Source organism: Patagioenas fasciata, chromosome 17 (genome assembly GCF_037038585.1).
Source record: "Patagioenas fasciata isolate bPatFas1 chromosome 17, bPatFas1.hap1, whole genome shotgun sequence".
Taxonomy (NCBI): domain Eukaryota; kingdom Metazoa; phylum Chordata; class Aves; order Columbiformes; family Columbidae; genus Patagioenas; species Patagioenas fasciata.
In genome coordinates this window covers 6,620,596-6,640,878 of record NC_092536.1, presented here as the reverse complement: position 1 = coordinate 6,640,878, position 20,283 = coordinate 6,620,596, and the positions used below count along the sequence as shown (strand labels likewise).

The window sequence follows — 20,283 nt, the reverse complement described above, 5'->3', positions numbered from 1 at the left end:
CAACCGGAATAGTTTTAGTCCCTTAACTCTTATTATTCAGTTATGCATTTTTTTTTTAAATAAGAAGCAGTCAAGTGTCCGAATTAATTCGATCCAAACTTTCCAGAAAACAACGTTGTTGGAAAAACTAAGCATGAAATATTTACATTGGTAAGGCAAGCTCTTCAGAAACTGAATGTAAGTCAGGTTTTATAGTTGAAATTGTCTTTAATCTTGATTAGAAAACAGTCACCTCCAGAGGTTCATATCAGAAAGGACAAGAAGCAACAGAGGAGGTCGGACCCTCGTGCTGCACGGTACCAATTGCTGCCTGGCTTGGGGAGCCAGTGGTGTGACCGCCCCGGAGCCACCTCGTCCCTGCTGGGTCCCTGTCACCCCCTGACCCCCCATCACCCGCTGAGCCCCGTGTGCGCAGCCCTGTGCCCGCAGCCCGGGGAGCTGCGCCCCTGCCAGAAAACGGCCCTTCCGAACCCAAACCTCTTGACCGCGTTCAGAACCACAGCAGGTGCTGCCAACAGATTCCGTCTCCTCCCAGGAGCCCCTGCCCACGCGCTCCTGCTCCGCGGCCGCTGCGCTGGCAAGCTCATGTGGGGATTTTACACATCCACCTTCTGAGTCGGTCCAGTCACCATGTTCTCTGTAATTCTGAAAGGAAGAAGATGCAATAGTTTCCCTAACCGCTCAGGCAGAAATGTTGAAAACCATCCCGATACTGTCAGCCACCAGCTTTAGAGACCTGTCTTTCAAAATATTCAAATTCCTTCCATTGACTATCCCTGCTAGGAGCAGAAATCACTGCCAACAAAAAAAAAAACTATCAGCTTTTTTCCAAAGTAAGTTTTGGGAGCCCATGTTCTAAGACAGGACTTGTTACTTTGGTGGGTACATGCCGTGTAGTGGCAACGAAATGCTTTTTTGTATTGTTCCAGATGGCTGCACAACCAAACACTCTCGAGGTTATTTAGTAGCTAAAATTTATATACCTGAACCCTGACATATTAATGAAATGGCATCTTTATAGAGCTGGGGGTATAAACACTGCAGAAAAGTAAGATGTGGTTTCGCTTGATGGAAGGGTTTAAAAGGCTCCTTGCTGATGGCTAGCTGGGCTGAAGGTTTTCCAGCATATGGGCTTGTTTTGTACAGTTTATGTGGTGGTTTCTTCATTGGATTTTCAGTGGTAATGAGCCCACACAGTTGATTGCTGCAGGGAGAGAAAAAATCATTCTGAATAGGTTTGCTGAATAATTATGAACTGAGCTGAACTCTTACATTTGCTTACTAATTGTATGGTTCATGATGTTTTATGTATGATGCATTCATTTCGTTAAAAAGGTTTTTCTTTTTTTTTTCTCTGAGCAGCAACTTTTCTCAGCGCAAGTTAAACTGGCACAGTGGAAAAAGCTGAATTCAAGTCTGATGAATTGATGTTGTTTGAATTATTTTTTTAAGCATCAGCCCCACCATTTGGTTTTCAGAGCTCGCAATATGAAACCCCAAATTGTGCTATTGTCTTGAGAGTCAAAATAAATGAATCCCCTCCACTTTGGATTTGGCAAGAGCAATTACTATTGTTAATTTAGAAAATAATCCCCTGCAGCTACAACTATTTAAATAATGCCTTTTCCTGCTTCCCCCAAGATGACCAAAACCCAAAGACTGAAAGTAAAAACATTTTTTGTAAAATATGCTTTTAACTACTGGCCATAATTTGAGAGAAGCTTCCTTCTGCTTGGCTGGGTGACCGTGACCCTTTGTGACCGCAGTGCTCCGAGGGTGCTGGTCACGGCAGCTCCGCAGCCCCAAAGCAGGTTCCAGGTTAAAACCAAGGCTGAGCCACCTTCCAACATTCCATAAACACGGAACACTCACGCCACGAGCCTGTGGAGCACTGCAGCTAGTACAGGACCTTACCATTTCAATCAACTCGCTGCTCTCACTGTCAAAATGTTTGGGCTGATATTATTTCTGTATTTGCCATCAGCCAGGTCCACACTGCTCCTGAGCCACAGCTGGATCTGGGCTGTGCCGCTGGCAGGTTACCTGCTGAACCTTTCAGTCTGAACATCTGCTCTGGGAAGAGAGTGCTGCCTTGCCAGTGGCGGAGGAGCAGGGAAGACCAGTAGAGTGGACGGGGGAAGGAGAACACGGTTAGCGAGCCCGGCTGCTGGCCCTGGCAGAGACATCTGTACTCCTGCTCCAGGCAAAGCCAGAGAGGAGCACCAACGCTCACCCAGAAGCATTTGAGATGGCCAGCCCATGGACCCAAGAAATCCCCATCCCTCTCTTAAACCAGCTGTCTTTTCTGAAGCTTTTGCTCTCTTCCGTGGAAGCCAGCATTACAGGAGGTATCTCTGAAGGGCTTGACCCCCTGCTTTAGGAAAGAGGTGCAATTTCAGAGGCCTGAGGGCCTTTTACATCAGCAAAAGTAATTCATCATAGGAGAAGTCTAACCGCCTTACAGGAGCAGGCCTGGCTCCCAGGAACGCCAACAGAAGTTGTCTGAGTGTGGACTGAGCAGTTCTGAGGAGGTGGGACAGGCTGGGGACAGGTGGCCAGCAGGATTTCCCTGTCCAGCAAAGCCCAAGCTCCAACGACCATGGCAAGGACCTCTCGAGGTGCACAGAGCCCTGGCTTATAGATGGCGTTAATTGTATTAATTACCCCCCTGCCCTGATGCGTGCCGTCCCGAGGGAACGGCGCTCGCCCCTGCTCTCCTGGCCGTTCTGTGCCCACCGGGGCAGCACGGGGGGCGGGAGGGGGCCCGAGGGGGCTGTCCTGAAGGCCGGCTCAGAGAGCTCCGAGCGCCGGCGGCACGGCCAGGGAACACGGATCGGGGACGCGGCTCGGCCGCCTGCGGGGCCGGCGCGGGGGGCGGCAGCGGCGGCGCCAGGGGGCGCTGTGCCCGTTCGGAAGAGCCGGCTCCGACGGCGCGCACGCAGGCGCAGAGAGAGCGCGGGGGGAGCCCCGGAGCAGGGTCGTCCCGGAGCCCAGGCGGGGTGCGGGGCCGCGGGCGCCTGTCGGTCCGGAGCGCTGCCGCTCTGTGGGGACACGGGGCAGGAGCCGGCGGGTCCCTCCTCCCGTGGCCGCCGTTCCCGTAGCGAACGAGACTTTCACCTCATCCCTTTGTGCCGCTGTCCGCGAGTACTTCATTTTCTGCCCTGGTGCCAGGCACGCACCCCGCGCCCCCCCCTTGTCACTTTGCTAAGTAATAATTTCCATGTCCAATTCCATTTCTTCTCTAGTTCTGAAATCTCCAAGCCATCAGCAAGGAGGATAGTTCACATGAAAACTAATTACACAAAATCAATATTTAATCACAGCGCGGCATCCTGATTCTGCAGAAAAAAATCCCTTTAAAACTCTCCTGCCATATACAAATACTTCTCGGTCGCTTATTTATAGATCTCATTTTTTTGTGGGAGTAATTTTCATTTTTATTTTTTTAAACTATTGACATGTGCGAGTCGTGAACACCTGAAGTGCCTTATCCTGCCGGCTGTTCTAAACCCGCCGCACCTGATGGATGTTTCTGCCACCAGGGAGGCCGGGCTCTGACATACCCGCTCCGGCTGACGCCCGGGCGTTAGGCCGCTCGGCTCTCCCGAAGGAGCAGCCGCTCAGAGGACCGGCTCGGGGTTCGCGGGCTCTGCGGGACGGCAGGGTCGCCGGGAGCCTTCTCCCCGCACCCGACCGCCGGGCGGGTTTCGTCCGGTCGGGCAGTACGGGGTGGCAGGGAGAGCGGGACTTGGCGTGCCTGGCGGGCAGCGAGGGTCCCCCGGCCCCGGCCGGTCCGTTCCAGAGCGGGTACCCCCGCCCCGGGCGCCTGTCGCCCGCACCCCAGGACTCCGCGCGGCTCCTCGGCCGTCCGCGCTCCGTGCGTCCCGGGAGCAGCTGCGCCGCCGGCCACGGGGAGCGACCCTCCCTGGGCCGGAGAGAGCCCCGCTGGGCCGCGGGGCGGGCGGGGCCGGGCGGCGCGGCGGAGCCACCTTAACGGCGAGCCCCGCCCCGGGCCGCGCGGCGCTCATTGGCGCAGCCCCGATGGCTGAAATTCATCGCTGAAATGCAAAACTTGTTGCTGCTCCGTCAGCGCCGGGTGAGAGCGAGGGAGCGCGCAGGGGAGCGCGGCGCAGCCCTCCCAGCGCCCGCACGCAGCGCCGGCCCCGCCGCTCCGGCCCCGCCGCCGCCAGAGCCCTGCGAGCCGCGGGCAGCGCACGGCGGGCCGGCGATGCGGCGCGCAGCTCCCGGGCGCCGGAGCCTGTGAGCGGCGGCGCGCCGCCCCGTCGGCTCTCGGGCAGCGCAGCGCGGCCGGCGGCGGGCGGCAGCGAGCGGCGAGCCGCCGGGGTGAGCGCGGGCGGGCGGCCGGTGCCGGCGGCGCGGCAGGATGTGAGCGGGGCGGCCGAGTGGCGGCCGGCGCGGCGGGGAGCGGGACGGCGGAGCGGCCATGCCCTTCTGAGGAGCCGCGCAGCATGTTCGGGCTGGAGCAGTTCGAGCCGCAGAGCAGTAGCCGGAGCGGCGGGCAGGCGGAGCGGGGCTTCGGCCAGCCCGGACTGAGCATGAGCGCACACTTCAAGGCGCCGGCCTTCCCCGGTGGCGGCCCGGCGGCGGCGGCGGTGGACCCGGCCCTTGGCGCGCTGGGCGAGCCGCCCCTCCTGGGTATGAACATGAGCCTGGCCGGGGACGCCTACGGCTTCCCTGGCCGTGGCCCCGCCGAGCTGCACGGCGGCGGCATGCAGCCGCCGGTGCACGGCTTCTTCGGCGGGCAGCAGCCGCACGGCGGCCACGGCGGCGCCCATCACCCCCACCAGCACCCCCCGCACTTCGGCGGTAACTTCGGGCCCGACCCCGGCGCCTCCTGCGTGCACGGCGGCCGGCTCCTGGGCTACAGCGGCGCGCTGGGCGGACAGACGGCGTTCGCCGACGGCTACGAGCACATGGCCGAGAGCCAGGGCGGCGAGGGCTTCGGGCAGCAGCGTCCCGGGAACCTGCCTGACTTCCAGCACCACAGCGCCGGCGCTTCCAGCCACGCCGTGCCGGCGCCCTGCCTGCCCCTCGACCAGTCCCCTAACCGCGCCGCCTCCTTCCACGGGCTGCCGGCGACCGGCTCCTCCGAGCCCCACGGCCTGGAGCAGCGGCGGCTCCCTGCGCAGGGTGGCGTGGACTCGCTGGAATACAATTACCCCGGCGACGGCCCCGCTGGCCACTTCGAGCTGCCTGTCTTCTCCCCGTCGGAGCCCGAGGGGCAGCTGCCGCACTACGGCGGTGGGAGGCAGGTGCCATCGGGCGGCAGCTTCGCGGGGGCACCCACCCTGTCCCGGGCACCGGGCATGGCTGTGGCCAAGGCGCACCCGCCGCAGCAGCACAGCGTCTTCTTTGAGCGCTTCGGGGGAACACGGAAGATGTCCACCAGCCTGGAGCCGGGGGCCAGCGCCAGGCACCCACTGATGCAGCAGCAGCAGCCACCGCAGCCGCCACAGCAGCCGCCGGGCTTGCTGGCCAGACAGAACTCCTGCCCGCCAGCCATCCCTAGGCAACAGCAAACAGAAGCCAATGCTCCCAACCCCAACCTGCAGGACAATGGGCCCGTAATGCAGAACCAGCATGCACAGTTTGAATACCCTATTCACAGACTGGAGAACAGGAATATGCATCCCTACACCGACCCCATGTTTAATATGCAGCACCCTCCTCCGCAACAGCCACCAAATCAAAGACTGCAGCACTTCGATGCCCCCTACGTGAGCGTCGCCAAGAGGCCACGGTTCGACTTCCCTGGCAACCCCAACGTCGAGCGCTGTGCCTCCTGGGGCAGTGGCATGCATGGCCCCGCCATGGAGAGCCACCTCTCCCCGACGGCCTACCCTGGTCTGCCGGGTGAGTTCACCCCGCCAGCACCCGAGGCCTTTGGGGCGCCACTGCCGCACGGCGGCCCCGAGCACCCGGCACTGGCGCAGCGCCAGAACGCGGCCCTGGTGATGAAGCAGATGGCCTCGCGCAGCCAGCAGCGCCTGCGGCCGCCCAGCCTGCAGCAGCTGGGGCACCACGGTGAGGTGGGCCCGCCCGGCGGCCTGCCACCACCTGCCTTTGAGCGGGAGGCCGGCAGCAGCGGCCGCAGCTTCGATCCACCCGCGCCACACCTGGCCCCCGACAGCGCCTGGTTCACGGGGCCACCGCCGCCTGGGGAGCTGCTGCCGCGGCGCATGGCAGCACCGGGGCTGCCGGCGGAGGCAGCCCCTCATGAGCTTGGCCTGCAGCCGGGTGGTGCTGCCATGCTGTTCCGGCCGGGCGCTGGTGGGCTGGGGCTGCAGGAGCCGCTGCGGATGGCGGGTGAGGGGCCGGCGCAGGCCCTGTCATCACCCGGTGTCCACCCGCCTTTCGCGCCTGCCATGGGTGGCCTCTCGCAGCTGCAGTCGCCGGGCGGTGGCGTGGCACTGCCCAGTGCCCCTGCCGAGCGCCGCGGCCCTGCTGACTTTGCCACCCAGCCTGGCTTCCCCTTCACGGCAGCAGCGCGGCAGCCGGCAGCCCACGGGGCCGCACCCGCCCTCAGCGCCTCACCGGGCGCCTACCCACCGCCCCCGCCCGAGTTCCCCCCGCCACCGCCACCACGGCCCACCGCCAGCAAGCTGGGTGCTCTCTCGCTGGGCTCCTTCAGCAAGCCGGCCAGCAAGGACAACGTCTTTGGGCAGAGCTGCTTGGCCGCCCTCTCCACTGCCTGCCAGAACATGATCGCCAGCCTGGGCGCCCCAAACCTCAACGTCACCTTCAACAAGAAGAGCCCGGCTGAGGCCAAACGCAAGCTCAGCCAGGCTGAGCCCGACCCGCCGCCACCCGCTGCCCCGGACTACTTCCCAGCAGGGCCGCCCGCGGGCGGGGGTGGCACGGGCAAGGCGGCGAGTGTGGCCCCACTGCTGCCGGCCGAGAGCAGCCTCTCGCCTGGCTACGCGCTGGAGCCGGCGGCTGGCGGCGAGGGGAAGACTGGCGGCGGGCGGGGGCGGGGCCGTCGGAAACGGGACAGCGGGCATGTCAGCCCCGGCACCTTCTTCGAGAAGTTCTCCACCGCGGAGGGCGGAGGGGCCGGCGTCAGCCCTGGGCAACCGGCAGTGCTGGCGGCGGGGGGCCCGCCGGGGGCTGCGGGCACGGAGCGTGGCGGGGGCACCCCCCATGACAAGCCCCTGACCTCACCCTCTTGGGGCAAGGGCGGTGAGCTGCTGCTGGGCGAGCAGCCCGACCTGATGTCCTCCCTGGACAGCGGCATCCAGAGCGTGACCAAGTCGGACGGCAGCTCCCCGCACGTGGACTTTCCCGATGAGGTCAGCACCAGCTATGGCAATGAGGACGAGGTGTCCTCCAGCTCTGACAATGCCACCTCCAAGCCCACCCGCAGCCCGCTGCTGGGCGGCTCGCCCAAGCTGCCCCGTGGGGAGCACGCACTTCTCAACGGACAGAAGCCCCTGGCCCTCGGCCTCCTCAGTACGTCTACCTCGACCCCTGACAGCTACGGGCTCAGCACCACGGCAGGCGCCCACCCCAGCACGCCGGGCATGGAGCAGGTGCGGACCCCCACGAGCACCTCTGCCCAGGACGAGATCCACCCCCTGGAGATCCTGCAGGCGCAGATCCAGCTCCAGCGGCAGCAGTTCAGCATCTCGGAAGACCAACCCTTGGGGCTGAAGAGCAAGAAGGGGGAGTGCGCGGGGCAGAACGGGGACAGTGACCTGGGCAGCTGCTGCTCAGAGGGCGTCAAGGGCACCATGAGCACCATCGACCTGGACTCCCTGATGGCGGAGCACAACTCCACCTGGTACCTGCCTGGCGAGAAGGCCCTGATGGAGGGGCAGGAGGAGGACAAGCCCATGGCGCCCTGGGAGAAGCCCAAGCCCGCGAACCCCAGCAAAGAAGGTATCTGTTCTCTCGAGTGGCTGCTGTCCCCCGTGGGGACAGAGGGCTGCTTGGGGAAGGGGAGGTGGCGGGGCTCTGGCCCCGGGATGCTGGGTGGATGCTGGTCCCAGAGCTGCTCCAGCCCTGGGCAGGATCGCGGTGGGTGCCAGGTGCCTTCCTGCTGCAGGATGCCGGGTGGCTCTGCCGGGGTGGCCAGTGACGGGGACAAAGCTTCTGCAGCCCAGCCGACCCCACAGGACTGCCATCCCCATGGTGCCTCCAGGGGAGCAGCTGCCGCTGGCTGCAGCAGCCCGGGCTGCTGGGGGTCCCAGGGCTGCTGGGCCGAGGGCTCACGGTGGAGCCCCAGCCGCGCTCCCGGTCCTGGGGTGCCAAGGAGGGGGATGCAGGCATGGGGTGCTGAGGAGGGGGCTCCTGCAGAGCCCTGTGCTGGCTGAGCCTTCCAGCCGTTTCCCTGAACTGTTACAGAGATCTTCCTATACGGTGAAAACACAGATTTATTAGTGGTGCCGTCTCTCAAATTCCGGGTATTTCCCTGCTAATTAAGAGCCTACTAACGGTGCCTACTGAAAGGCTCTTAACGTTTTTTTTTTTTTCCCCCTTTAATAAAAGGCAATTTAAAATAAGGCTCTGGGTCTACTGGTGTAAAACTTGTTTAGTTGACAGATGTTTAATTTCTACATTAGTTGTCATTTTTGATCCTTCCTCATGTCTGGAGGGCATCATAATTCCCCAAGCTCAGGAAAAAAATATTTTAACGGAAAGCCCTCTATTATAAAAGCTGTTTAAGATAGAGATGATTATAGATTCAATTGGTTTCTATTTTATCTTATCAAAGCCATATTTTCCAAACTGCCCGACCATGTGTGTGAATATTACAATAGATGCACGTGCATGTACCTGCTGTATGAGTGCATGTGGGCAATTTTTTTTGTGCTATAAGTACACGTGTGTAATTTACACAATATAAACTCATTATTCATGCCTGGGGAAGCTGATGTTTTGGTACCGCTGGCGTAGTTCAAAATTGTTTCCATTACATCTGGTTCTACAGACTGACTTTGTATGGTACTCTGTGTTTAGTAATTTTGCTAAGAAAGGTGTCGGGGAAAATGAAAGGGAGCTGAGGTGGTTTGAAAACTGGGCGATCTCCTACCTCCAGTTGTGGTTGGGTTTCCAGCTTTGGCTTTCTGAGGCGTGAATCCTCGCCCCCACGGCTTGTCTCTTTGTTCATGGTTAATGCCCAGCGCAGGAGACTCTCATTTCGAGCGGGAGTGTTTAGCATGCACAGCAGACTCTAGAAAGCCCATCAGCATTCTCCATGCTTCACCCAGGCAAGGACATAAATTGGTTTGTTTGGGGCCCTTCTTTTCCATTTTTAAATGGAGTTGCACACAGCATCCTTCCTGGCCCCTTCTCTTTTATTGTTTCTTGTACACAACATCTAGATCTGACTGGATCAATAGCTAGTTAGCACAAATCACAGTTCCTGTCACTTCTACCTTGGCAGATTCGAACACATATATATGTTCTCTCACAACACACACACACACACTCTCTCCCGTTAACGTGTGCACACTCACACGCATACAGAACTGAAGATCGACACACCGTGCTGTGTTTAGAAATGGATTTTAAAAGAGTAACTTATTCCATATATCCTGATTTCATGGATTAAAAAAAAATCCTAACAAGTGATTTAATCCTGAACAGCACATTTATTAAAAGTGTAATTTGGATTAAAACTATGTCTATTTTGTGTATGTGTGTCATATGGAGCGATGTTTTCTTTAGCGTCTTTAACAGCACTCCTACGTTCACTTTGATCACCGCTATTCTTAGTAACATCTAGTGAAATAAGTAATTGCTTTCTGGTCGCAATAACCACAATGTTGCTGTTAAAAGAGTTCGTCACTTGGAAGGAAAACCATTTAATCAGTGTTCCTATATAAGGATATGTTTTGGTATTTCAGAAGCTTAACATAAAATAGCAAACCAGTTTTACACAATGCACAGAGGCACTCGTTTTGTTTCACACTTTAGTCACTCAAAGGATTTGAATGGACTGGTTCTTCAGATGAGGAAATTCATATAGACCAGCAGAGATTTACTTTAACTGTTGTTGGAAGTGAGAAAGATACAATAGGGGAGACAAAACAGGCTCTTCTCCTTGGTTAGCAGAAATAATTTAACTTTACATTGCCATACCCTCAAGTGTTTGAAACTGCGTCTAAGAAAAGGCTTTATTTGTCTGCTGGCTGAGTTTTTAAACCTCTTTAGTCGATTGGGGTTTGTGTCCGTGGGGTTTGCTCCGGCAGTTCCCCGGTGTACGGGCGCAGGGCGGGCGCGCAGGCTTCAGACAGAGCTGCTCGGAATTCCGAACAGCTCCTGGGCGCGCGTAACGGGCGCTGGGATGCTCACCGTTTCCTGACGCTGCGCGGGATTACTGAGGGTGGGGGCTGGACCCGCGTCCCCTCGGCACACGCAGGCGTTGTTGGTGGGCTGCCCCGCTGCACCTGCCGCCACGGGCAGGAGAGCGTAGGGGGATTTACGCTGTTGTGGCACAGCCGTGGCCAGGGCTCCGTCCCTCGGCGCAGCGCGGTCTGTGCTGCTGCCGGGAGCGCTGGCTCCGGCTGTGCCGCCGGCCGGGGGGGCAGCTCTGGAACGGGCAGCACCCCGAACACAGCAGAATCAGGAGCTGCTCAAATGCCCCGTTAGTGCCCAGATTACAGGGGGAAACTTGTTGGGATTGATTTAATGACTGGACAGATTCCTTAGAGCTCATCTCTATTTGTCTCAAAATGGCATTAAAATGTTTTGCTAGTGTCACGCAGTGTGCGTGAGCTGTGAGGTGTGAAGGTGGACGGGAGCAGAGAATGTTATTTCAGACACCTGTGCTGTGGGTGCCCGTGTGACACGTACACACCTACACCGTTTAGTGATAGCCTTTAGTTCTGTGCATGTGTTCGCATCTTGTTTCTGAACTTAACATTATTAATGCTGGCTGGACGTGGCTCTTGGCTGAAACACGGTTTTCCGTAAGGAGCTTTCTCTTATACATCTTATGTGAAGTGGCTGATTGTGTTTTTGCCCCCCTCAAAATACTTCCTAGAATGTCACGTCTTCCTCTGCCGTGCAGCTGGAGCTGGGAGCGAGATATAATAATACTGACTCCAGAGATGTCGTGTTGACTTCCAACACCGCAGCTCCAGCTAACAAAGAGTGGCCAGATCAAATTAACTTGAAAAACCAGGGCCAGTTTAATGGGGCTTTGCTTTGCCTGGTTTGACTAAACCAGAACAATTTCCCCTTCAGTGAAATGCTGATTAGTATTCTCTAGAAACGCAGTAATTAAGTGCTGGTAGGGTTTTGGGTTTAGTTTTTAATTGAAATTTTGAGGGTCCCATACTGCAGATGTCGGGTGAAGATGTCAGTATGTGACCTAGAACCATGCAAGTGTTGACTGGAAAAAATGGGAAAACATGAGTGACTCGGTGGCCATTGGGCTCGTTGGTCCGAGCTGACAGGCACACGCAGTGCCGCACGGTGCGTTTTAATCTTTTTGAATATTTTCATTGTAACACCAAAACCTATCGTTTGAATGAGCCAGCGGGCCAAAACTCTTGACGAGGCAGTATGTAACGGCTGTAAATTACTACCAAATACATTAACAAAGGTCAAATTCGGTCCAGATGTGGTTAGGAGCCTTTGTTTTCTTTCTCTTCCTAGTGTGTTCTGCTGCTTGCTTTTATTTTACATACTGCTGAATTCTTTTAGAGGCTTTACTAGGGGACTAGGTTTGTTTACCAAGACCGAGTTTGTCAGACCTCTTGTGAGGTATTTAAACCACTAAAATATCACTGAGAGCAACGTGTGAGTTGGAGCGGGTTTGTGCTGCTCCGGGGGCTGTGGAGGGAGCTCAGTGCCGACGCTCAGCGCACCTCGCAGCGACGGCTCTGAGTCCTGACGCTGCTTTGTTTGCTTGAAAGGGCTGTTTAAACTTACGCAAGGAATTTTAAGAGTGAAAAAAATGCTGTTGCCTTTGCCAAGAGCTACGTGATATGCTCCACAGATATGAAATACACGTCTTTAATAAATGATCTGGATTAGCATGCAGATTTATGAGGAAGAAATGCTCCTATTGCATATCATAGGGGAGAGTTCAGTGTGCGTTGGATTTGGGTTTAATATGGTCTTTTAAACTCTTCTGACCTGTTTGAAAAAGAAAAAAATGTAAAAGTTGCCCCTGCTTGCCTTGGTTTCATGTGAATGACAGTAACGCTCTATTGTTTACTTTGACCTACTATCAGTTAAAATATTTTGTACTAGAAAGCGGTCCTGTTTAGAAACATTTTCCTTTGTTTTATAAACGTTCTGCAGTAGTGTGTTTGTAGACCTTTATGGCGGATATTGGAGAAGGCAAGGGACAGAGTTTTCAACAGTATCTGCTATTGCTGCTGTGATGCACTAAGAGATTTAACGCGGAAAGTGTGTGAATTTATTGGCATTTCGGTAACTACCACAGCCAGTCTGCCTTTCCATCCATCCGTCTATCCATCTGCCTATTCATTTTTGGTCTTTAGATTTACCTGTTCCCTTCATTGTAGTGGACAATCTAGCTGTATTTTAATTAATACGGATCACAAATCTGGTTAGTGCCATGATGCTTTCTTTTACCAAAGGCTTTTATTTAATAATGGCACGTTTCGTTGTGAGGTGAGTTTTAACCGGGCTGTTTTGTGCATGCTTGGTGTGGGAGAGTGCATGAGACAGACTTTGGGGGATTATTTCTCGAAAGTGGTATGTGAATGTGCTTCAGATCTTTACGTATGATGTAAAAGGAAATGAATTAGACTTAATATTTATATATGAGCTTAGTTGACAGCATAGATTTATGCTGATCTGTGATGTATTACACCATGTCTGCTCTTAATTTTTAATGTGCAATACCTGTTTTTTTACCAATGACCTAGTGGAATTCTCTGCCATAAAACTGCAAGTAATTTTTTGCTAAAAAATGTTATTAATCAGCAATACCTACAGATAGAATTTGTAGTTACTGGTATAGAGCAGAGGATAAGGCATTAAACAAAGGTCTAACCTAAAAGTATATAGGCTGCTTTTATTTGTAACAGCTGACTCCCAGCTTCTCTACTGTTCTGTACCAGGGAGAGGTTTTGGTACAGCAGAATGGCTTTATGTGGCCATATAAAATTTTAGTAGTAGACAAATTACTGTACGTTTTTAGTCTGTGGTTTCTTGTGTGCTTCTATTAAATACAAGCATGAGTACAGTACGCACAGAAAGTGTAAAGCCAGCTCTAAAACGAATCTTCAGGTGGCCTGACACAGATGCTTTTTTAATGCTAAATTTACTGAAATACCATAAACAGTCCAATTACGTAATTCCTAGAGCACACTGCGAATGTCACAAGAGACCAGTCAAATTGTGGTTAGTGGGATCCTTCCCTGTTTTGTCGCTAGTGGAAAACAGACGGTCCTTGGCGCGTTTCGGCTGGAGCGTTTCGCAGGCAGGGGACGCAGATACCGCATCGGACACCCGCGTGTCCATGGCGGCCGCTGCTCCCGCGCCGTCTGTCAGACCCCTGGGGTTCCCCGGTGAAAAATATTAGCCCTTGAAAAGCACAAAGTTCACACCTCTAAGTACAGGCTTAGAGTTTGCAGGACATTTTTAAGATTGATTTTTTTAATTTTTTTTTTTTCTTAAATACAGAATTATTCTTGTTTCATTTATTTGAGGGGCGTTTTTAAAAGAGCTTCCGTTAACGAGGTATATTTAGAACGTCGCTTGCTTGTGCACTTCCTCGGCATCGGTTCTTGGGTAAGGGACACAGGACGGGGAACCCTGTGGAAATTAAATAGGTGAAGCTGTGGAACCTTCCAGGAAATTCACGGTCCGCCCCTGACTTTTCCTGATCTGGGTTACGTTTCTCAGCTTTTAAAATGTAAATCTGAGGGTTTGGTATTCTGTAGATAGACCCAGTTTGCACATAGTGATAACATGACCAGCTTATGTAAAAATAATTACATTCTTTGTAGTTAGCTGCTTTTCCTTTGCAAAACACCTCTGTGTTGGGGCAGTTAAAACATTACGAATTACTAGTGACCTTTTTTAAATGCAAAATTTATTTTTTTTAAACAAATTTAAGTATATTTTATGGATTATGTGCCAATGCTCCAAAGTCAAATACCTTTTAAATTTAAAGCTGAGAATTGAACAGCTGGAGGTCTAATCCATTAATTTTTACAAGCTGACTTCCGTAATACTTCAAAGCGAACATCTGGGGTGATACTGCTTTGCTGCTCCCCCCTCAGCACCCCTTCTCCTCCTCTCCCCCCAACTCCCTCTCTTCCAAGTCTCCACGTTCTGCTCATCTCCTGGCAAATGGCAAAAGCGGATGTGCGCAGGGATGCATTTGCCTTAGTTGAGATAATAAGTTGTAACGCTCGATGATCTGGAGATGCACCCTCTTAGTGTTGCACTTTTAGTCTATATACTGGTGCAAAAGACGTCGTGGTTACTGCTTTTCCAGTCGTCTTCTCTCCTGTACTTGACTTATTTTTTGTGGCTGTACAAGCCTTACCAGAGAGTGTTTCTGCTCTGGGCTTGTGCCCCAAACCTGGAGCGCATCCCTTTTGCGTGGGTCGGCTCTGATCCATGCTGGCCCTTTTCAAGTCAAGTTTCTCCAAGTTCTGTCTTACCCCCATGTAGACGATAACGGTTTTATTGCATCCTACGATTTCCCTCCCCAAGATACAAATATATGGAATTCCTGAGGATGAACCGTTTCCATCTGCACGCTTAACTTCGGCTGGGAGTCTTCAGTGCAACTCATGCCTGTTTGTTTTCAATTTTAGGAAATCTATTTGTGTCTGTTTAGTGTTTTAACGTAAAAAACCAGTGCATGACGCTGCGCTGCCTAAGTTTTTATTAGCTTTTAAGATTTGTCTAAAGAAGCATTTTTTGGTTTGGTGAGCAGAAATCTGGTTGCGTTTAAGTGCTGCTTTGATAGTTGTGGGTTGTTTTTTTTTTTTAACATTAAAATAAATACAGTTTATTTGAGTTTAAGCACAAACAACGTGTGTGTGAGCTGAGGGGCTGCGCTGTTCCCTGCTGCAGAGCCCACTCGCCTCAACTTTGGGGTATTTAGTTATCTTTTCTTCCCCCGGTTCCACGTTTGGAGCATTTAAAAAGCAAAATGAGTAAACTGAGTCACTACCTTTCTTCCTTTTACCTCTCTTACCTTCAGTTCTGACCACCGGGCCTTTAGGACTTGATGCTGTTGATCACAGAAAAGCCCATTAGCAGTTGGGACACAGCGGTTTTTTTGTCGTAAAATATATGTTTTCAAGTTAAGTCTGCATTTAATTAGTTTCGTGAATTAGTATTCACAAAATATTAGAAAGCATTTGTATTGCTAATAGAAAGATCATCCCGAGGCTGAGGAAGCACAGTTAATTGAAAAAGCAGCCATTTGTAAAGCGAAGAAAATTTTAAAACATTTCATACCCTAATTAAGAATATACTCCTGATTTAAAATTGAGAATATTAATTTGCTGTGTGAAGCAAGTACACTAAAAACCCTGGAAACAGTCATAGCCTTCCTCCTTCCTCTTAATCCTCTCCCAAAATGCAGTTTAAGAAGAAAGGCATGACTATTTTTTTTTAAATGTAGCCTGAAACCATTTTACTAGAAAGATGTAAATTGATCTATTAACATAGGAAATGAAGACTGGATTGGGGTTATTACCTGGCCAGAATTTTAGGATCTCTTTCCTAGAAAAATCTGCTAATTATTTTTGGGTTTTTGGGGTGTTATCTACACTGACGTTGGGAAGCGTTTGGTGGTGCAGTCGGGCAGCAGAGGATGCTGTGGTTGGAGGGTGTCTGTGGGTCGCAGTGCAAGCAGGACCAGGTCCCTGGGGACCGGGACTGACCTCCCCTGCCCTCCCATGCCCTGTGGGGTGATGCTCCGATTGTCTGTGGGTGCGAATGGGCAGAGCGTTCCCATCCCCTGGCTAGGTGGCACAGTTGGTCAAGTCATGGCCATTGCGCTTATGGGCTTACATTTGATTTAGATCGCGGTGGAGTCCGTATTCAGGTCCCACTCTATTATTATATTTATAATTTAATATCGTATTTATTGCACCATAAATTGATGCAGTGCTTTAGAAACCGGGGAGATGTTCCCGCTTGCTAAAGATTTACAGTCCAAAGAAGGCGAAACAGACGTGTGGCCACGGAGCTGCCGGGGCACCAGGGCTGCCGAGGTCCGGAGCCCAGGGTGCCGGTGGGGTCTGCGCTGGCAGAGCCACAGGGGCCCCTGGGGACGAGTTTGGGTGCCCAGCGAAGGCTGATGTGCTGCACCGAAGGGTCCTGGGTCTGGCTGCAATGGTTCAGACATGCATGGAAAGGGGAAGGAAGAGCCGAGGGTGTCTTGTCCCACTGGGAATCTCATTTTTGTGTTGATTACTTCTTCCTCTGGCGCATCAGGTGGGGATGGTGCAGCCAGAGTGCCGACCCAGTGCAGCGCTTCTCCTCTCCTGGAAAAAACCAACCATCCGAAAACCAGTTATGGTGCTTCTGATCTGGTGTGTGGGTGAATTTCTAAATTAATTTCTCAGTCTGAGCAACAGGGAAAGAAACTGAAGTGCTGTGGAAGTAGATTGGTGCGAGGTGGGTTTACCCTCAGCAGCTGCTGGGGGAGGGAAGTGTTGCCATGGGTGGGCTTTGCTCCGGGCCAGGGGAGGGAGAGGAGGGTCCTCCCCGCCAGGCCCCCACTCCAGGGTTGAGCTCTTTTCATCCGACTCTACTTGGTTTTCTCCTTTTTATTGGTGCCAAAATATTAGGCCGAAAACCTTACTTTGCATGGTCTGAAGACGATGCAAAATTTCAGCCCAAATACAGCAAGAAAATAGTAAATGTGCCTATTGTTTGTATTCTACAAAAAGAAAAAAAAAAGGAATTCCCCAGTAATCATAATTAAAATTAACATAATCTATGAGACAATAATTCTGAAGCGCTTTAAAAATAGTATTATCATCCAAAGTGCAAAGCAGCTGGTATTTTATGATGGAACAGATTTTATTGTTGCTGGATATGGGGTCAGACACTTGCAACACATTCTCGATTTAAACAAACCAAAAACACAAGCGCTTTTCTGAAGATAAAATCAGTATGATTCTTTCTTTTTTTTTCTGGATGCTGTAGTTCCCTTCTCTACCTCTAAATATAGGCACATGCTGTTCTTTTTATGCTGGGAGATGCAGCTAGCATCCCAGCTCCCTGCGCTCTCTTTACCACGCCGGCACTGTAGAGGCAGAGGAAAAAAGAGGCTGTTTCAGTGTAATTAAAATCCCATACTAGCTATTTTGAGATAGGCAAATCACCAAAAAAAAAGAGAGACTAGCAAAAGGTTTGTTCATTCTGTGGTGTCTTTTTTTATTATTATTATTATTATTTGCTCTCAATGGGAAGTTCCATGCCATGGTCTGTAAATTCGCCGTAGCTGCAGATGGGTATGAACGAGACGGCTGTAAAGCTGTGCCGGGTCTGTCATCTGAAAAGCCACACGCAGGTCGGGGTGGCCTTGGTTACTTGGGTGATCTTGAAAGTGTTCGAAGCTGTGTGTGCAGGGCAAGTGTTCCGTATTACACGATACAGGGATGTGTCCGGCAGGTTAGTCCCGCGTCCTGATTTTACTTCTTTCAGCTGAGGTGCTCACGGGAACTGAACTGAATTTCCCACCTGCAGCCACGAGGGTCCGGGGGGGTTCCAGGGGGTCCGGGGGCTCCCGGAGGGTCCTGGGAGGTCCTGGGCTCTGCCGAATGGGCTGGGGGGGCTGGTAAGGGCTGACAAACCCCCCTTTGGAAAAAGGGGGGGTTAACAAAGCAATGAAGTTTTACTCCAAATAGTTACCCAAGTGCCCCTGTATTATGCGTAGCTTTTTGTACAGTCGTTTACACCAACGATGCTGAGAGATTTGAGTTACAGATATGAATAGATTAAAAATCTCATCCTTGCGCGCCAGACAAGTGTGAGCTCGGGAGCTGGAGAAACACACAGTTGGAGAGATTGTGATACCATTTCGGTTTTATGTCTACCTATTAAACATAATGAAGGGTTGGTTGCTGGCCTTAAATTTGGAAAGAGCTTAGTGTAAAGCTTAAAACAGAAGTAGATTCCTGTAATTACTGCTTTGCAGTGAGGAGTACAGCTAGGTAAAGAGAGTAAAAACTAGTCATTGTCCAATTGTATTTCCATAACTACTGCACTTTAAACATCTGTTTTGAACGATACATTTCTTTGTTACACTAATTTTCAGAAGTAAGCTAATAAAACCCAACACAGGGGGAAAAAAAGAGGTGAAGAATGTAAAATGAACAATGCTTAGCAAATATACAGCTTGAACTTACCTTCTGTGAGTCCTGCTACATTATTTGGAGAATCAGTTGATTTGCTTATTAAACACAAGGCTGTTATAGTATTTTAGTTTGTGTTTGCTTGAGTTTGAGATATTTGATGATAAAATTCAAATTTTTATAAACGTTTTGTTTGCCTTTATTAGCACTAGGTTAAGCAAACCTGGTAAAATGTGGTTCAATCAGCTCCGAATCTGCCTTGGCTTTACGTGACTTCGTTCTTGTTGCCTGATGTCAATGTATCAGGCAAGCTTGGATCACAGTGCCAATTGTTGGAAATTATTGTTTAGATTATATTCAGTTTCAAATGTTAGGAAACTATTTGTAGTGAGAAATGAGCATTTGCTTATGATGATAAAAATAGGTTTTCATAGCCTACATTTTATTTCATTGTACGTAATAGCAACTGTTATAGCTCAGAATATCCCAGTGCAGTTTTTCAAAGTGATAATGCGGCACCATTTGGGTGTTTGTCTGCGTTTGGGACTGCGTACTGCACTGAAGGAGCTGCTTCTGCTTCACCCAAGGAAGACTGGGGAGATCAAACCTTTCCCTGTCCCTTAGGAGAAAAAACTAAACCGCATCCTTTTTGCTCTCCTCAGCAAAAATTTGACTTATATCTTGAAGATGGAGGGGTTTTTTCCTTTCCTTTTCCTCCCATCTTTTAAGATGTGTTGTATGGACCTTTCTCCTCCTTTCTGTGGAGCTTCTCCTGGAATCTGTTTTAAGGGGCTATATTTGAAATCCTGTTGAACGCTGCTCCTGGTTTCCACAGTGGTCTGGCCCAAATAGAAACGTGAAAAGTTCCCGTTACTGAGCTGTAAAAGAATACTGTAAATGAGTTATGCAGAAAACAACATTTAGATAAAAATGCAATTTTCCCTTCCACATACACTGCTAAGAATTAATAGCACATTCTTCCTAAATGGGTACTTCTATATTTTCACCTTAATGAAATTCTTTCCAAAACAGGAGTGTTTCATTTAAAATTTTAGAGCAAAAATAGATCCGTCTTTATCCTCGGCGCTTTCCCCCTGTTAGTTAAATCTCTCTGGAATGGCTCCTGTGGGCTGTCTGGGTGATTTATAGAAAAAGGACATTGGGTTCGAAGGTCAGTGTCACAGTTTGTCCCTTGGCCGGGTGTGCGTCCCCGGGCACCACTCACCGCCCCATCTCACACTTGTGCTTTTGGATGGGCTGGTGTCTGGTGCTTGCCCCCAGTCTGCTCCTCAGCCTGTGGCCACCGCACGATGGAGACGTGAATATGTCACTTGCTGGGTCGTTTTTGCCAGAAATCCTCCAAAAGGAAAAGCGGGGAGCAGTGCTGCCCCTTCCCCAGGCAAGCGCATGGGGACATGGCAGGGGACATCGCAGCCCTCGTCAGAAACAACCAGCCCCGGGCAGCAGAAAACCAAAGCCTGTATTCATGCTTTTTAGCAGTTTCCTTTGTAATAAAAGGGTTTCAATATAATGGTGAGAACAAAACTGTAGTGGGGGAGTAGGGCTTATAGAAAGATTTTTGCTTTAAGCAGCTGCTTATGGCTGAGTTGCAGTGGGGAAGGTGCTTTTATTAAATAAATTGTTTGGTGTTTTCTAGTATTAGTAAAATGGTTCCCAAGTATAAGCAATACTTGTAAAGATGGAGATATGGATAGGAGTTGATAGAACTCAAAGTCTCCATGTTAAAAAGAAAAACTACTTTGGCAATAATGCCGAGCAGCCCTTTGTATCGTTTCAGTAACAAACTACTTTTCAAGGGACTCTGTGCTTACGATATCCTCCAAAACATGAAATACGGGAAAAACGTAAGCCCTACTTTGTCACAGCAGTTCTGATACCTGTGAAGACACTCTGGCGTTCTTCTCTGTAATACTGCCTGAAAATGTATTGTTCGGACACCTTAGTCGAACCCAAAATGTGGCTGGGCTGTGGCAGGTGTCCTGTA

The 20,283-nt window shown here is 51.6% G+C and overlaps 1 protein-coding gene across 1 annotated transcript in view; it reads left to right on the top strand.

The window, feature by feature from the left end:
* Window positions 1–4,439: 4,439 nt before the first annotated feature.
* The window catches only part of MN1 (MN1 proto-oncogene, transcriptional regulator), a 36,629-nt gene continuing 20,785 nt past the window's right edge, over window positions 4,440–20,283 (top strand). The window contains exon 1 of the mRNA XM_065851375.2: window positions 4,440–7,899. Within this exon, the coding sequence (XP_065707447.1) occupies window positions 4,470–7,899 (3,430 nt within the window). The 5' untranslated portion in view covers window positions 4,440–4,469. The remainder of the gene's footprint in view (window positions 7,900–20,283) is intronic.